Genomic DNA, 16,726 nt, shown 5'->3' with positions numbered 1-16,726 from the left:
AAAAATCGTGCTTGCGCTCCTCTGCTTGAAGACAATTTTACACCGATACGTAAACTTCTAATCTGTTTTATGCCGTGCACATTAAAGAATTATTTTATAAAAATATTGTACATAATTGAACCAATGCCAAATGGTGCTTCTGTATAAACTGTGCTAAAATAAATGTTGTGTTTGTGGAATGGTTTCATGTATTATTAATTGTCACTTTAATTGTCACTTTAATTGTCACTTTAATTGTCTAATACTTAGTAGATGAGGATGGTTTATTGCATTTACTTGAGAAGTTGGAAACAACATATTCCATAACAACATATTTCATAAATAGCTAACAAATTGTGTTCACGTATTTCTTACATTTATTATAGACTAATATACACACTATAATCTAATAATTATATTGCAAATAATTTTATTCTCAACAGCTTGAGAAAGATTGACATGGCTGTTTAAATCATTATTCTTTACAATTGTTGAAATTAATTTTATTAATATGTCTCAACATTCAATGATGGATCATTATATGAAATTGGAAAAATCATTTTATAAAGTAAAATTCTTGTGCATTAACTTGAAAAACTTAGTATTTTATTGTTATACACAAGGAATATTGTGTAATTATACACAGTACAGATTGAATGTGAATAATTTTAAATACAAATTATTCCAAATTTGGATGTACATTTATATAGTAAATACACAAGTATCAACTATTTTCGGTACCAGAAGTGTATAATTTGTGAAAGACCTGGTGACTGTACTAAGTTCAGCTTGACTTGGAATCTAAGATTGTACTAAGATCAGCTTGACTTGGAATCTAAGACTCACTGTACTAAGTTCAGCTTGACTTGGAATCTAAGACCTGATGCATGTCCATCCAACTAGATTCTACACAATCCAGAAAATCCTCAACATTTGGAGAATCTGGATAGGACGTGATGTTACATCCCAACTCATCGTCTTTAATTCCGTAGCCTACTCCTAGGCCGTTGGGCACGACAGGAGCAAAGCCACCTGCAAGGACTGCTGGGCTGCTTAGAGTGCTTGTGGACAGTACGATGTGATTGATCTTGGTGTAGGCTGGATCTTCAAATAGGGCTACAGATTGTTTGTTCTTATTAGCAAGGGATTTCATTGCAAACAGATGACGATCAAATCCTTGGCCTAAAAAAAGATATTGTTTTATGTTTACAAACTGAGAATTTTAAATATTAAGCTATGTTTACACTATCAAACTAGTTTGACAAAAAAAGTGTGATGTCAAGTTTAAATTACCAACAAGGATCGTGTGCTTGTTAATATCAGTCAAATATCACATGTGGTTAGGTATTTAATGATATTTGTTATCAACGCTAAAGCTCTGTCTACATTATCAAACTAGTTTGACAAAAATGTGTGAGGTGCCTAAACATGGTAGTGATATGCCCAAATATGGTAGTGATAAGACATCATTGTGTCCATATATGGGCACATCACATTTTTTTGTCACATAGTTTGATAGTATAGAGCTTCAGAAAAGGAACAATACAGGCTATACATTTACAAGTGTATAAAAACATGAAGACCGTGGAAAAAAAGAGAGAGACATTTACCCATGGCAGCATTTTTAGTCATTTCATTGTGTTTATCTGAACAAGCTTTTAGTAACTTTATCTTATCTGCATCACTGGCGCCTGAGCCTTCTTGAAAAGCTTCTGAGCACTTCTTAGTCTCCATGGTGGCTGAACGAAGAGTTTCAGTTCGGCCATGTTTAAACGCCGCCGTGCTACAAGACTCGTACGTACTCGCAACCTTACCACCTGTTAATTTGTAGTAACCCATCTGAAATTGAATAAATTTAAAATAAATAATAAAAATAATAATAATAATTTTCATAAATCATGAAAATGACATTCTATGGAAAGTATGTATTATGTATTTTTGGCAGGTTTGGCGTTCCATAACATTCATACCTGAAATGACAATTGCATGAAAGCGTCTGGACTCAATTTGTTAGCTTTCATAAAGTTCTTTCCAAATTTGTTAAATTGTCTGACACCTATATTTAGCTTTGAGGTAGATGTGTTATATTTATCAATTGCATCTTTGATTGCCGTCTTCATTGTTGAATCTAGATCAAATTCCAACTGAAAAAAAAACACAAACAAAATTGTAAAAGATACTACTAAATATATATAAATCATTCCACAGATAAAAATGAAAAAAATATGCAAAACTTACTTACTTTTCTAACTGTCTGTGAAGAGTCTATATTTGCTGGCTCAGTTCCAGGATTGAGGGCAGCATTCTCAGTAGATTCTTTGAAAGATTCATTGATAAAACGAAGCACGGCAACACCATCACCCCATGCATGCTCAAAATTGATGGATGCCACTCCATTTTTAGCAATGATCAATTGAAAAGATTTATCAAACCACCTGTATATAAAAAAATAGGACATTTTAAAAGGTACTAATACTAATCATAATAAAAATAGAACTAGTACTATGATGCAACTATGATAGATGAGACAAAAAATGATTAGATAGTGTATGTTATAGATAGACAGCAAGGAATGGTTAAACTGTGTGTAGTTCAACTACTCAATATTAAGGAAACTATAAGCATGAAGTATAGGGCAAGCAATGGTTAATTCTATTGTGTGAGACAACTACAATAGACCATGGAGCTATAAAATTAGATCTAATTTTATAGCTCCATGAATATACCAAACAAGAAATAGTGAACTATGCCTTGTCTACACCATCAAACTTTATGTGACAAAAAAAATTTGATGTCATATCACTACCATATTTGGGCACATTTTTGTCAAACTAGTTTGCTAGTGTAGACAGAGCTTTAGACAATGACCAAGGAGAGAAAAACCAAATAAATAAAAATTAATTTAAATTACCTATTAGCGCCATCTCCATACAACATACTGCGAGTTAATTCTACAGGTTCTGTCGGCTCACAGTCATCGAGACATAAGCAAAAAACAGCGCCATCTATCAGCTTCATTGTCTCCTGATTCTTGCTGTTGCCGTCCAGCATGTGTTGTCTTAAGGATGCCCATGTATCGCGGTTCTCAGTTGTAAGATAACTTACGGAATATTCGGGACGTGGCGCGCTATCAGTGAGAATGTGTCTCAGATGGCTTGCTATTTCTTGCTCAGACACTACCGCACCTGTGCAAGTAAAACATTTTCATAATTACGCTTCTATTCGCAATTTCTACATCCTCTACAGTATTTTGTGACTTAAGCTCTGTCTACAAAAATGCGATACTAAATTACCAAATATGGTAATGATATGATATGCCCAAATATTGTAGGGATATGACATCATCATGTCCATATATGGGCAAATCACACTTTTTTTACATAAAGTTTGATAGTGTAGACAGAGCTTTAGATTGCTCACTTTGCTTTGAATTATTATTAATTACAGATTTATATTTGTTTAACAGAGTATTGTGAAATTTTTATAAAAGTGTTTTTTTAAACTACTCAAAATGTGTTACCATCATTATTGATGACATCAAACGTGTAGAAGTTGCCGTTATGGACCACTAGAATGTGTCTAGCGTCCTCATGAGTTACAAGTTCATCTCTTCCTTGTCTTGGCACTCTAGTAGAGTTAAACAGTTTGCCATACTGACTCATATCCAGAGGGAATACTTTGCTGATTATTGCATAATAAGCTGCCAAAGATCCGGGAATCCAACTGGAAAAAAAATGATGTCAATAAATATATACATACATTATATCAATACGCTTCATCATCGTTAAAAAACACATTCTAATACTTTGTGCCATTTATTCCTGTCATGGGCTGGGTGTGTCTCAAGTGGCCCAGTGTAATTTCCCCACCCTCAATGCATTTTTGTTGGTTTCTAGGTGCAGACGACTGACTACACATCGTTTGACATGACCTAGCTTGTTTCCAGGTCATCACAATTTGAAAACTCCCTATTACACTATATATAAGGTACATCTTACTTGGCTTTCCTCCTAAAGTTGTTATTGTCGGTCTTCTTGGCATTTAAGTGATACATGTCTGGGTCCAACTTATTGGCACGTAAAGTTTTCATGAATTTCATTGCAGACACAATAAAGTTTGTTGATCGTATAACCTGTTTATTTAACAAATAATATGGTAATTAAATCTAGCAAATTTATGGATAAATCGCACTTTATCCACATAGTCTAGAGAACCGTATGTATAGTATGTGCGACATATATATATGTCTGTATTGTTTATTTAGGTCATAAGAAAACCATTTGGCATAGCTCCATACCTGATCCATATATTCTGGTCTAGTATCATTGTTATAACAAACATACGGATTAAAATTCAGCAAGATAGGGAGCCTTGACTCAAGATACATATCAAACCAAGGACCTAAGATGATAGAAAAAAAGTTGGTTATGTCATGGTTAGTGTATACTTGTATATGGTACTTGTTTTTTATGTGTTAATTATGTTTTCTGGAAAATAAATGAATATGAACTGATAAATAATATGTTAAATAAAAGCCTTATACTTACCACTTATATAACTTGTATGTTTGTTCTGTTTATTAAGTGCTACTAGTTCTTTATGTAAAGCTATAAAAACAATAAAACGAATTCTTCATTAAACACTCAACCTTTTGTCACACAACACTAAAAAAAGTTAGTGAAAAGGTTACAAATGACCTACAATATGCCTTACAACTGTAGTATTCAAACAGTAGTTATAAGATGGAGCAATAAACAGACGAAAAACATAACAGCCTTGTCCCTCATTGGCTTCAAATTGTCAAAAAGTAATTATAAGATGGAGCAATAAACAGACGAAAAACATAACAACCTTGTCCCTCATTGCCTTCAAATTGTCAAAAAGTAATTATAAGATGGAGCAATAAACAGACGAAAAACATAACAACCTTGTCCCTCATTGCCTTCAAATTGTTCCACTATGGCTTTCGTTTTGTTAAACTCTTCGTCGTTAAGAATAACTCTTTGCGATTCTAAGTATCTAGAGCACGTGTTGTTTAGTTTAGGAATTGGTAGCCGAGGCAAACTGCGTTGGAAGTGCATCGTGTGCAGGATACTCTCATGTAGGAAATCAGCATCACTTAATTCCCTTGAACTAAAGAAAGAAATTAAAGATTAATTAAATTATAAATGCAGTATTTCAAAACATAACAAACCGATGCAATATGTATAGAAGTTTAAAATGGTTGCATTATGCCCTATCTATAGTGGTATGCAAATAAATAAATTAATAGAATTTTTAGTAATCTATTTTAAGGGTAGAATATAATTGTTCATTCAAAAAGAAACATTTTTAAAAATATTAACATTGAGGAAAATAATATAACATGTCACAGCATTTTGTACAAAAACAACATAACAGGCCTATTATAAATCATTTAAATGCAAATAACTGATCATAACCTGTACTTCCTGTTGAATTGACAATCAAGTACAACCTAGAAATAAAATAAACATAAAAAAGTCACATTATCACCATGCATTGAGAATGAAAACTTATTACTAATAATAAAAGTATGTACTTTTTAAAATAAATATTAATTATTAAATAATATAATTATTTCAAACAAGGCCTAAACTCAACTCTTCCAGTTCTTTCTTATACTGTCCAAGATTTATACTTGCAGTATATTTACACCAGAATAATAAATATAAGCCTGAATGTCTAGGTCTAGGCCCAGCCTCTGTTGGTTTTAAATTAAAGCCTGTCAGTGTCAGCGACATAAGTTGAGTTATCCTGGCTGGCTTATAATCATATAGATAGCCTAATATCAGAAGTTGCAGGCCTAACTAACGGGTACGGTATTTTTTGCAGTATTATGCTTACTCACATTATTAAAGTTGGTTGATACTCTAGGTAAGAGAGATAGTTTGTTTACACATCGAACAGCTTGACATTTTCTAGTAATATTTAACATTTTGTTGTACTTTTTTCAATACTTTTGCAACGACTTTTGTTGCTTTTTTGTCGCGATTTTTACCGGCGAAACTATAGAGGACAGCATAACACTTTTTTAAACGATGAGAATTGAAACAAATGAATCATATCCAACAGCAGTGTATATCTGCCCCTAGACTTTTGACCTATTTTGTGCAAAAATACAGTTAATTTGTTAATTACAATTATTTAATACATATCCTATGATGGGAGTAACATGGTAAATGTTTAATAATAGGGTAATTCTTGTATTAGACATGCAGAGTACACTAGATCGAATAGGCTAACCTAGGCTAGCAAGAGAAGGAAAATGAAAACTTATTCACACTGAAACAATCAACCGCGCCCTGTGTGCTGACCACCAAGTGATATGGTGTTGAGCCTAGCCCCACAACATGGCATATTTTGCAGGTCTGATACTATAGTATTGCAATATTAGAATCAGGTACCATTTTAATTGGACAAATAAACAAATAAAGAGTTAAAACAGATATAAAACCATTATTACTACCGTGTTGTGTTGGTAAAAATGTAACATTTTTTAAAAATTTTAGCATAAGCCAGTGGGTGATAGCGGAAAATCGTAATATTCAGCAAGTCGTAGAAAATGTTAACAAACGCTTGGATCTGTTGGGAGCGAACAAGACTGGAATATTCTGTGTCGACTGCGAGACGTACCAAGCCATTGCGCAAACACAAGGTGCTTCCCGTTGACCGTTTTTCCATTTTATTTTTAGATGCATTATTTAAAAAACATCTACATAACAGATCAAATGTAATAAAGCAAATTTGTAATATAATCTGTCATCATATAAAGAAATAATATATTAATTTTAAATTGATCAAATTTCTTTTTTAGGACAATCAAAAGTTATTCATTCAATTCACAACACAGAATTCCCCTTATCAGCTTTTGCCGTTACGGATTCTGGAACCTGCCTCGTCTGTGACACCAACTTTGATGGAATCATGCAAAAATTAAAAGGATTTTATGGTCAACGAAAACTTCCAAAGATAGAATCAAAAGGACAAAGATTTGAACTAGGAGATTTTATAATCAAAGTTGGGATTGTGTCTGTTGGGTCACACACAAAAGGACTATTAGTTGAGGTACACATAATTGAATACTAACTGCATCCATTATAAGAGTACTGTAGGTATCAAAAAGAGTAGGTGATCGTCTCCCGGTGTGCTGCATTGCTGGCTGCCCCGAATCCGTGGAGGGCCTAATTCAAATTTCCTCAGTTTTCAGTTAAGCTCGAGGACCAAGAACAATACATTTATCACATTGAAATTGATCTCTATTACATAGTCTGGGTTCCAGACGGAGTTTTGTCTTAATATTAGTTAAAAGATAAATATTTTGGCACATATGGCGTTTCATACGTATACTACTTGATTTTGGATACTCCGTCTGGGGAAACACGCACAAGTCACGTGGTTTGACACCAAGAATTCTTGGTGCATACGATTATCCGGTTGACTAGTTTCAGCTGCATGCGATTGGCTACTCTCTCGTACACCATTTAAATATTCATATTTAAGAATTTCAAAGACTCAACAAATAAGATGATGCGCATGCGCTATGTTACGTTTAGACAATGTGTACTTGGGTACATTTATGAAAGTTCTGAAGGCTAGAAATTATTTTATATGCCTAGTAGTCTGGTACTGGTAAACATTTGATGGGATCTTTGAAACATGAAAACTCGTCTTGATATATGATAGGCTAGCTTCTCCGCAAATCAAACATTGAATGGATCATTTATTACGTGGAGATAATTTTGATTTAATTCCCACCCAGACCCTGTCCTGTTCTGTGTGGTGGTGTAGCCCTGTTGTGTGCCGCTGGTATGTAGGCCTTTGGCAGGTCATACGTGCGAGTTGAGTAGGACCTACGAAAGAGGCCTAGGCCAAGGACTAAACAATTAATAAACAAAACAACTTGGCATTACTATTTTATATTTCAACAGTCTCGATCGTACATTAAGCACTGGTAGGCCTACGTACTCGATCTCTTTCATTTTGAAACAAAATGATCATTGGTTGATTCGAAATCCATATTTACATACCGCCCGCCCCATATAGCCAAATACGGTATGATAACCTACGTCATTCTTATCGTATGTTTGCGGTCTGCAAATCGATTTCTATACGTGTTTCACAAGTCTGTATTTTCAGACAAAAATCGCGGTCGAAATAAAAACAAATAAATAAAAAAAAAAGATAATACAGACTTGGTGCAAGTCTATCTATTACAATGCAATTTGTAATAGTATTTGATTAATGTACAGTAGTTGTAATATGGCCATATTGTACATTATAATTCCATCTTTCATTTACCTTTTCAGGTTGAATACACACCGTGTGTTATTATATCAGACTGTTGGAATCTGATGACGGAATTCATGCAATGCTTTATGGGTAATATGACTCCTCAGCTGCCAACGATTCTAACTGCAAAAAGAGACGCAAACTACACGCCTTCAGATACCATCATGCAGTACTTTGAACATTTTAATAATTTTAGAAAAGCTCAAGTTGTTCGGTGAAATTGAATTGTTTTTTTTACAATTAAAGTTTATCAAAATGTAACGTGATGTCAAGGTGTTGGTTATAAATTTATCAATGGAGGCACAGCCTCATAGTATACTGTACCAAGGTAAAGCATGTAATAGGCAGTGGCATAAAGGCTATGAGCGCTCACTGGATAAACCCAGGGGCCCAAGAGCTGAGCAGTGCCCAGAGAAAAAACGGATGTTAAAAAAAGATAAAAATGCCCAAGGCTACTTAGGGATCCTAAACCAGGGGCCTCAGACCTCTGCGTTATGCCACTGGGAATAGGTTAGCAAAATAAAGACAAAATACATATATTAAAAAAAAAAGTAGTAATGTGTCAAGTTTAATCTTACTTCAATCCAAAAATATTATAAACATTTTGCCGCAGCATCGTATTAAATCACATGGGTTTTATTTTATTTTGTTTTTTATTAATATACAGTGCTGTAATGATCTGACTTTGTATTTGTGTTACTGCAGCATCTCTGATAAGATTATATACAGTACTTGCTATAGTCTTCTGAATCCTGAAAGTAACAAAACCTCTGATACTCTTTAACATGTGACAATAATTAGTAGTACAGTGGCGTAATGGTTATCAGCGCTCATGGGCCATGGAGCTTATTGGAGCCCTAAGCAGTGTCCAGAGGAAAATACAAGTTAAAAACACTCGAGGTCTCCAGCGTTGGAGGGCCACTTGGGGTTCCTAAACCAGGAGCCTCAGCACTCTGCATTTTATTCCTAGTAATATTGTCTGAGACAGGTTCAATTCACATTTTCTTAAAATGTGTTTTTCATCTTCAACATTCTTTTGATTCTTGGCAATTTTTCAAAGACATATCGCGTCGACTCTGTAGAAGAAAAAAATCACTAAATTAAATTCATTACAAACATACGACATAAGGCTACATCACCAACCTTATTACTAAAGGGTGTAGTAGCTCCGTGAATAACATTACAAAAGAATCCTGCTGTAGTATTATAATATTTAAAAAAGGCTTATTTCTGCTTTACCACTGATGAAAAGTAAGTGGGGTTATTATTAATATTATTTTATTTAAAGTTATATATTGTTTATCATTGTATTTTAAAATAAACAATATTATAATTATATAGATATTTTAAACGTGGAGATAGGCCTACCCTCTTTAACCTCTTACCTCCTAGTTACATAGCTTGTGGTGCAGCCACATCAACGTCTGCAAAACTTCTTGCCAGCCAAACACCAACAGAAAAGAAAATAGCGTTCTTCACAAAAGACCTAAAAAAATATGAATTGAATTTTATTTAATATTACAGTATTAATTATTAATTTTGAATTAGAATGGCCTTGTGTACATGGTGCATGCCTAGGGTCAGCTCAGATGTTTATTTAGGCCTACTATCTGAATACCATTCTAGTTAAGAGGGGCCGGGCCAGGCAGTCAATTTAATACGCCGTGGTTAGGATTCCGGCACCGGAACTCAACTGCCCACCGTTAGGGAATCCGACACGCTATTGCGCATGTCCAGAGCTCTGGGAAGTGAATTATAGCTTGCACTAATAATAGTGCCACACCACGGAGAGTCGGAGTGTTATAGGGATTTACTGTAGCCTAGATAGTCGTTGAGCGAGAGAGCGATGGATGAAACTTGGCCTATGCCATACATGAATTAATAATTAAAATATGACTACGCCACGCGTTAAAATAATTATAATCAGGGATGTCACCAGCTTTTTGGAGTGCCGGTCGCAAAAATACACCCCCCAGGGGGGGGGGGGGGGGGTACCCCGGTGTTCACCCCCCCCCCCCCCCCGGGGGGGGGGGGGGGGGGGTTGTCGTTATTTTAGCGAAACATAAAGAATTATGAAAATAAATAACAACAAATTGCGTCAGGTCTAGGCCTAACCTTGTACGACCGGGGAGTCGCCGTTATTATTTGCGAAAACAAAAAAACGCTTACGAAATGAATAGCAATAGATCGCGTCAGGCTTAGGCCTAGCCTTGTAGACACTACGACCACTAGGCCTAACCAAGGCTTAGATAGATGCCCCAAAATCTGAATTCCACAAAAACTGGCGCTTCCTTATTTAGGCCTAATCCCCAATCAAATACTGTAGATAAATTATTAGCCTAGACCTTACTACTTGTTGCTCGATATAATGTTCGTGTTCTTTTGCGCGAGAGTTTTTTAGCGTATTCGCGAATTCCGGATTTTTTGTTTCACAACTGTGCGGCAAGCATGTAGTGCATGGCCGGCAAGAACAGACACGTGTTTATGGGTTAACTGAAGTTCAGCAACCTGAAGTTATCCCAGGGACGTGTAATTATTGTACCATGCTCGGCGATCATAAACGAACGAACTTGCCCGGTCCCACTGAACCATGCGCATGTTTTTTTATTTTTTTTTAATAGTTCGTAGAGTACAAAAATGTAAAACTAGTAACATAATATAATTAAAGCAGGGTGAAAAAACATTCAGCAATTAAAAATGATTTTGTTTAGGTCTATGTAGTTGTACATTTTTAATTACTGCGTACTTGTTTGTATTTTTAATCTGTGCAAAATAAAACGCTTGAATGGTCGCTATGTGAACTTTAAACTTGTACACTGTGCTGCGTAGCACGTTGTTCGCCATGACTCACAAGCTGTAACAATGAATACCAGGGCAGAGTAGGCCTGGTATTGTGTTACAAATAAAGTAACGTACGTAACCACGGAAACATTTGCTGTAGTCTTTTGTCTTATCTATATGAGGCTAGCTTGTCTGTTATTAACGATGTGCTAGGTAAAATGTTTTAGTACGAATTTTAGTTAGGCCTAGGCCTAATATAAATATCGTAATTATTAATAAATAATAGTGGTGGTCGGCAGCCTGTGAATCCTGGTCGGAAATGTTGAGTGCTGGTCGGGGCCGACCAGCGCCGACCAGCGTGGTGACATCCCTGATAATGATATTAACACGTATCAGTATCTATCTAAGAATCGTAATGCCGTTTTTAGCGTTGTGACCCTGACTTCCCGAACAGTTTTTTTCACATCCACGCGGTGGCTGCCGTCAACAAATCAACTTGTGATTGCATGTTGTATATATGTACAGTATAATGCGTTATGAAAAATCAAAAAACTAGTCATGTAATTATATAATTCATAATGATATGAATTTTATATATGAATTAAGCAACCACTTTTTGATTACAAAATAAATACTATAGGCCCACTGGTCACGTAGTCTAACTGGTAGCCCTAGCCTAGATTAGTGGATCCCATATTAGAAGGCCTCTAGGCTAGTTCGCCGTGTGGCGCAGCTATGAAATAATCCATCGCTGTTGATAAGTATAGAGTCGCCGATTACCTCGCTCTGGGCATGCGCAATAGCGTGTCGGAATCCCTAACGCTGGGCAGTTGAGTTCCGGTGCCGGAATCCTAACCACGGCGAATTTAATAATCCTAGGCCCTACCTCTATAGGCCTAGTCCTAGTCTAGTAGTAGTAGAGGCGGTCCCAGCTAGGTAGCCTCTCTATTTCTAGTAGAGGCTAGGCCTAGCTTTATCATAATCACAAATATGATCTACTTCCTTCTTTTTAAAAAACTATTATTAAATATAACATTCAGAATAATAATACTGATAAAAATCGACATTACCTTTTAAATGGATCTTTGTATAAACTTTGAACAAAAACCACCCACGTTTTACAGACTTTATCGTTCGCCATGTTTCAGCTACGTCTCGGGGCCAAAAAAGAATCTGGAAATTTTTATCAATCTAGGGAGTCAAATATTATGACCAATCAGACTAGCGTTTTAAAGTTCTGGTTTGTGATTGGTTAAATGTTTATAATAATTTGCACATATCATTTATAGGTGTGAGTGTGCATGAAGAAAGTTTATTATTTTTATAACTTTGTGTTCTCTGATTGCAAATTGGCATCAATTGAACACAACATTTTAGTTTGAATGTTCATAAAACAAAATTAATAATATTATTTTTTATCACATAAATGTATTACATTAAACATTTGTTAAGATCATCATTAGTCCGGCTTCCAAGTTGGAAACACACAAGCCTCGCTACCACGTCAAGGTTGATGATCACAGCGAGGACACCTAGGGCAGGTAGCACGTGTAATGATGCTCCTCAACGGTGCAAAAAACATAGCAAAATATACAATACATTTTATCAAGAAATATACATATGAAAAACAATAATATATCCTATTCTAATTGGAGTAGGCCTACATGGAGAATGGAATTGGGACTATAGGAATAAATCTAAAACATGCCATAAACAGCTAGGCATCTGGAGTACACTGCAACATTATGTGTCACAGGGCCTGAAGAGAATATATCCACTAATCTAAATATTATACTTATCTTACTTACCTTACAGATATACTTACAGTTTAGCTGTCATATTCCTTTGTGTAATAAGTTTTGTAATCACCAACTCGTGCAGTCAATTCTGAAATTGTGCAATTGAGGTTAGTAGTAAACTTACTTTTGATTGTCCTCCATCTACCAATGTGTTGGTCCTGTTTTTCTTGCTATTCCATCCTGAATGTCCATAGTATCCGCACATGTATCTCTGATAGACAAGCTGCTCCGGATATAACCTATCAACTTTGAAATTGTGGAATTGAGGTTAGTAGTAAACTTACTTTTGATTGTCTTTCCATCTTCCAATGTGTTGGTCCGGTTTTTCTAGCTATTCCATCCTGTATGTCCATAGTATCCGCACATTTATCTCTGATAGACAAGCTGCTCCGGATATAACCTATCAACTCTGAAATTGTGGAATTGAGGTTAGTAGTAAACTTACTTTTGATTGTCTTTCCATCTTCCAGTGTGTTGGTCCGGTTTTTCTTGCTATTCCATCCTGTATGTCCATAGTATCCGCACATTTATCTCTGATAGACAAGCTGCTCCGGATATAACCTATCAACTCTGAAATTGTGGAATTGAGGTTAGTAGTAAACTTACTTTTGATTGTCTTTCCATCTTCCAGTGTGTTGGTCCGGTTTTTCTTGCTATTCCATCCTGTATGTCCATAGTATCCAAGTGCCGCACATGTATCTCTGATAGACGAGCTGCTCCGAATATAATTTATCAACTCTGAAATTGTGTAATTGAGGTTAGTAGTAAACTTACTTTTGATTGTCCTCTATCTTCTAATGTGTTGGTTCTGTTTTCCTTGCTATTCCACCATAGCATCAAAGTACCGCACATGTATCTGGTCTGGATATTTCACCCTACAAGTACCTTGAGTGACAAAACCTGTACACGCACAAACTAAAAAAATAGTGCTTAAGAGAAACAATACTTAACTACACACATACCATAAATGTACAATACCAAGATATAATGCCACCTTACACATTATATCAAATACATTTACAAAAACTACCATGATTTAAAATGCACTGAAACTTAAACCTCTAGACCCTTAGCTACACTTAATATATCTTAGCTACACACACCTGCAGGCAAAGTTTACAATACCAATAATGCCACCTTACACATTATTTATATCAAAAAAATTTACAAAAAAATACCATAAATATAAATGCATTGAAACTTAAACCTCTAGACCCTTAGCTACACTTAATATATCTTAGCTACGCACACCTGCAGGCAAAATGTACTAAACCAGATATAATGCCACTTTACACATTATATCAAATACATTTACAAAAAACCTGTTTTGAAATAATGCATTGAAACTTAAACATCTAGACCCTTAGCTACACTTAATATATCTTAGCTACACACATACCCTTAAGAAAAATGTACAATACCAAGATATAATGCCACCTTACACATTATATAAAATACATTAAAAAAAATACCATAATTTAAAATGCACTGAAACTTAAACCTCTAGACCCTTAGCTACACTTAATATATCTTAGCTACACACACATGCAGGCAAAGTTTACAATACCAATAATGCCACCTTACACATTATATCAAATAAATTTACAAAAAAATACCAAAATTTAAAATGCATTGAAACTTAAAGCTCTAGACCCTTAGCTACACTTAATATATCTTAGCTACACACATACCTGCAGGCAAAATGTACTATACCAATAATGCCACCTTACACATTATATCAAATAAATTTACAAAAAAATACCAAAATTTAAAATGCATTGAAACTTAAAGCTCTAGACCCTTAGCTACACTTAATATATCTTAGCTACACATACCTGTGGATGTGGCATCCTTACCTGTGACTGGTTTCAACAGCCTTGCAATGGTATGTCCATAGCTGATATCTGCAAATAGAAAGTAAAAAGAAAATGAATTATACTATTAGATAGACTAAAATATTTCTTACCTGTGATTGGTTCCAAATGCCTTGCATTGGTATGTACATTTGCTATCTGAAAAGAGAACGTATAAAGAAAATGTATTATACTATTATTAATAAAAAAGAAAATGGTTATGTGCATGTGATATTTTGTATTCTTACCTGTGATTCACTTGTTTCCAACAGCCCTCAATTGACATGTCTATAGGTGAGATCTGGTATAATAATACCAAGTTTCTTGCATCTGTACCTCCAATGCTATCTGAAAGGATAAAGTTGAAATCAAAAGGAAAATTATTTTATACAATGTTTGATGTAATGTTTCTTACCTGTGATTGGTTCCAAATGCCTTGAACCTGTACACCCATAGTGCGATCTGAAAAGAGTAACTAAGTAGACAATTAATTATACCATTACATAGCATATGATGTTTCTTACCTGTGATTGGTTGCAGTAACCTTGCATCGGTATATCCATAGGTGCAATCTGAAAAATTAAATAGTAAGCAAAACTTACTATCCACATTTGCATACCTGTGACTGGTTGAAATAAAAAATAAAAAATGTACTTTTATCGGAAAGACCTGAAAAGTAAAAAAAAAGAATGAATGAAAAGAGAATGTTAAAAAAACTAACTATACAATTAGATAGGCTAAGATGTTTATTTTTTTATTTACCTGAATGATTCCAACAGTCTTGCATCTGAGTACATCTGATGTTCCCTATATGTGATTAGTTCCAACATCCTTGCATCAATCTCCCCATGGTCCTACCTGAAAATGAAGGTAAAAAAGAAAATGAATTATACTATAAGATAGACTAAGATAATTCTTACCTTTCATTTTCTTCAACAGCCTTGCATTGGTATGTCCATAGGTGCCATCTGAAAAGATAAAGTATAAAGAAAATGAATTATACTATTATTAATAAAAAAAGAAAATGGTTATTTGCATGTGATATGTTGTATTCTTACCTGTGATTCACTTGTTTCCAACAGCCCTCAATTGACATGTCTATAGGTGAGATCTGGTATAATAATACCAAGTTTGTTGCATCTGTACCTCCAATGCTCTGAAAGGAGAAAGTTGAAATTAAAAGGAAAATTATTTTATACAATGTTTGATGTAATGTTTCTTACCTGTGATTGGTTCCAAATGCCTTGAACATGTACATATATAGTGTGATCTGAAAAGAGTAACTAAATGGACAAGTAATTATACCATTACATAGAATAGGATGTTTCTTACCTGTGATTGGTTGCAGCAACCTTGCATCGGTATATCCATAGGTGCAATCTGAAAAATTAAATAGTAAGGAAAACTTACTTTGTTCATTTGCATACCGGTGACGGGTTGAAATTAAAAATAACAAATGCACTTTTATCAGAAAGACCTGAAATGTAATAAAAAAGAATGAATGAAAGGAGAATGTTAAATAAACTAATCATACCATTAGATAGGCTAAGATGTTTATTTCTTTTATTTACCTGAATGATTCCAACAGTCTTGCATCTGACTACATCTGATGTTCCCTATATGTGATTAGTTCCAACATCCTTGCATCGGTCTCCCCATGGTCCTACCTGAAAAGAGAAGTTAAAAAGAAAATGAATTATACTATTAGATAGACTAAGATGTTTCTTACCTTTCATTTTCTTCAACAGCCTTGCATTGGTATGTCCATAGGTGCCATCTGAAAAGAAAAAGTATCAAGAAAATGAATTATACTATTAATAATATAACATAGGATATGATGTCTCTTACCTTTGATTGGTTCCAAATGCCCTGAACCTGTACATACATAGTGCGATCTGAAAATAGTAGCTAAATAGACAATTAATTATACCATTACGTAGAAAATGATGTTTCTTACCTGTGATTGGTTGAAACAACCTTGCATCGGTATATCCATAGGTGCAA

The 16,726-nt window shown here is 34.7% G+C and overlaps 2 protein-coding genes across 5 annotated transcripts; one reads left to right on the top strand and one right to left on the bottom strand.

Moving 5' to 3' along the window:
• Window positions 1-447: 447 nt before the first annotated feature.
• LOC140058824 (carnitine O-palmitoyltransferase 2, mitochondrial-like) lies at window positions 448-5,986 on the bottom strand. Of its 3 annotated transcripts, XM_072104572.1 has the most exons (13): window positions 5,849-5,986; window positions 5,421-5,455; window positions 4,907-5,112; window positions 4,527-4,586; window positions 4,277-4,380; window positions 3,978-4,111; window positions 3,500-3,702; window positions 2,891-3,164; window positions 2,222-2,414; window positions 1,950-2,123; window positions 1,590-1,818; window positions 859-1,161; window positions 448-786 (listed from the first exon to the last, which is right to left on the bottom strand). In XM_072104572.1, exons 1-13 carry the CDS (start codon window positions 5,933-5,935, stop codon window positions 764-766), a joined length of 2,025 nt encoding a protein of 674 aa, XP_071960673.1. In that variant the 5' UTR covers window positions 5,936-5,986; the 3' UTR covers window positions 448-763. The 3 variants fall into 3 exon arrangements, with proteins under 3 accessions (XP_071960673.1, XP_071960672.1, XP_071960674.1); XM_072104571.1 differs by having other exon boundaries at window positions 448-1,161; XM_072104573.1 differs by lacking the exons at window positions 4,907-5,112; window positions 5,421-5,455; window positions 5,849-5,986 and adding an exon at window positions 4,831-4,846 and having other exon boundaries at window positions 448-1,161.
• Window positions 5,987-6,032: 46 nt separating this feature from the next.
• On the top strand, window positions 6,033-8,918 carry LOC140058826 (mediator of RNA polymerase II transcription subunit 20-like). 2 transcript variants are annotated; one of them, XM_072104575.1, is made up of 4 exons: window positions 6,033-6,175; window positions 6,510-6,655; window positions 6,815-7,065; window positions 8,307-8,918. In XM_072104575.1, exons 1-4 carry the CDS (start codon window positions 6,159-6,161, stop codon window positions 8,505-8,507), a joined length of 615 nt encoding a protein of 204 aa, XP_071960676.1. In that variant the 5' UTR covers window positions 6,033-6,158; the 3' UTR covers window positions 8,508-8,918. The 2 variants fall into 2 exon arrangements, with proteins under 2 accessions (XP_071960676.1, XP_071960675.1); XM_072104574.1 differs by lacking the exon at window positions 6,033-6,175 and adding an exon at window positions 6,202-6,366.
• The last annotated feature ends 7,808 nt before the right edge of the window (window positions 8,919-16,726 follow it).

Source organism: Antedon mediterranea, chromosome 9 (assembly GCF_964355755.1).
Source record: "Antedon mediterranea chromosome 9, ecAntMedi1.1, whole genome shotgun sequence".
In the NCBI taxonomy this organism is placed as follows: domain Eukaryota; kingdom Metazoa; phylum Echinodermata; class Crinoidea; order Comatulida; family Antedonidae; genus Antedon; species Antedon mediterranea.
Note: the sequence above shows the minus strand (reverse complement) of the source record. Positions and strands in the feature narration are given on the sequence as shown.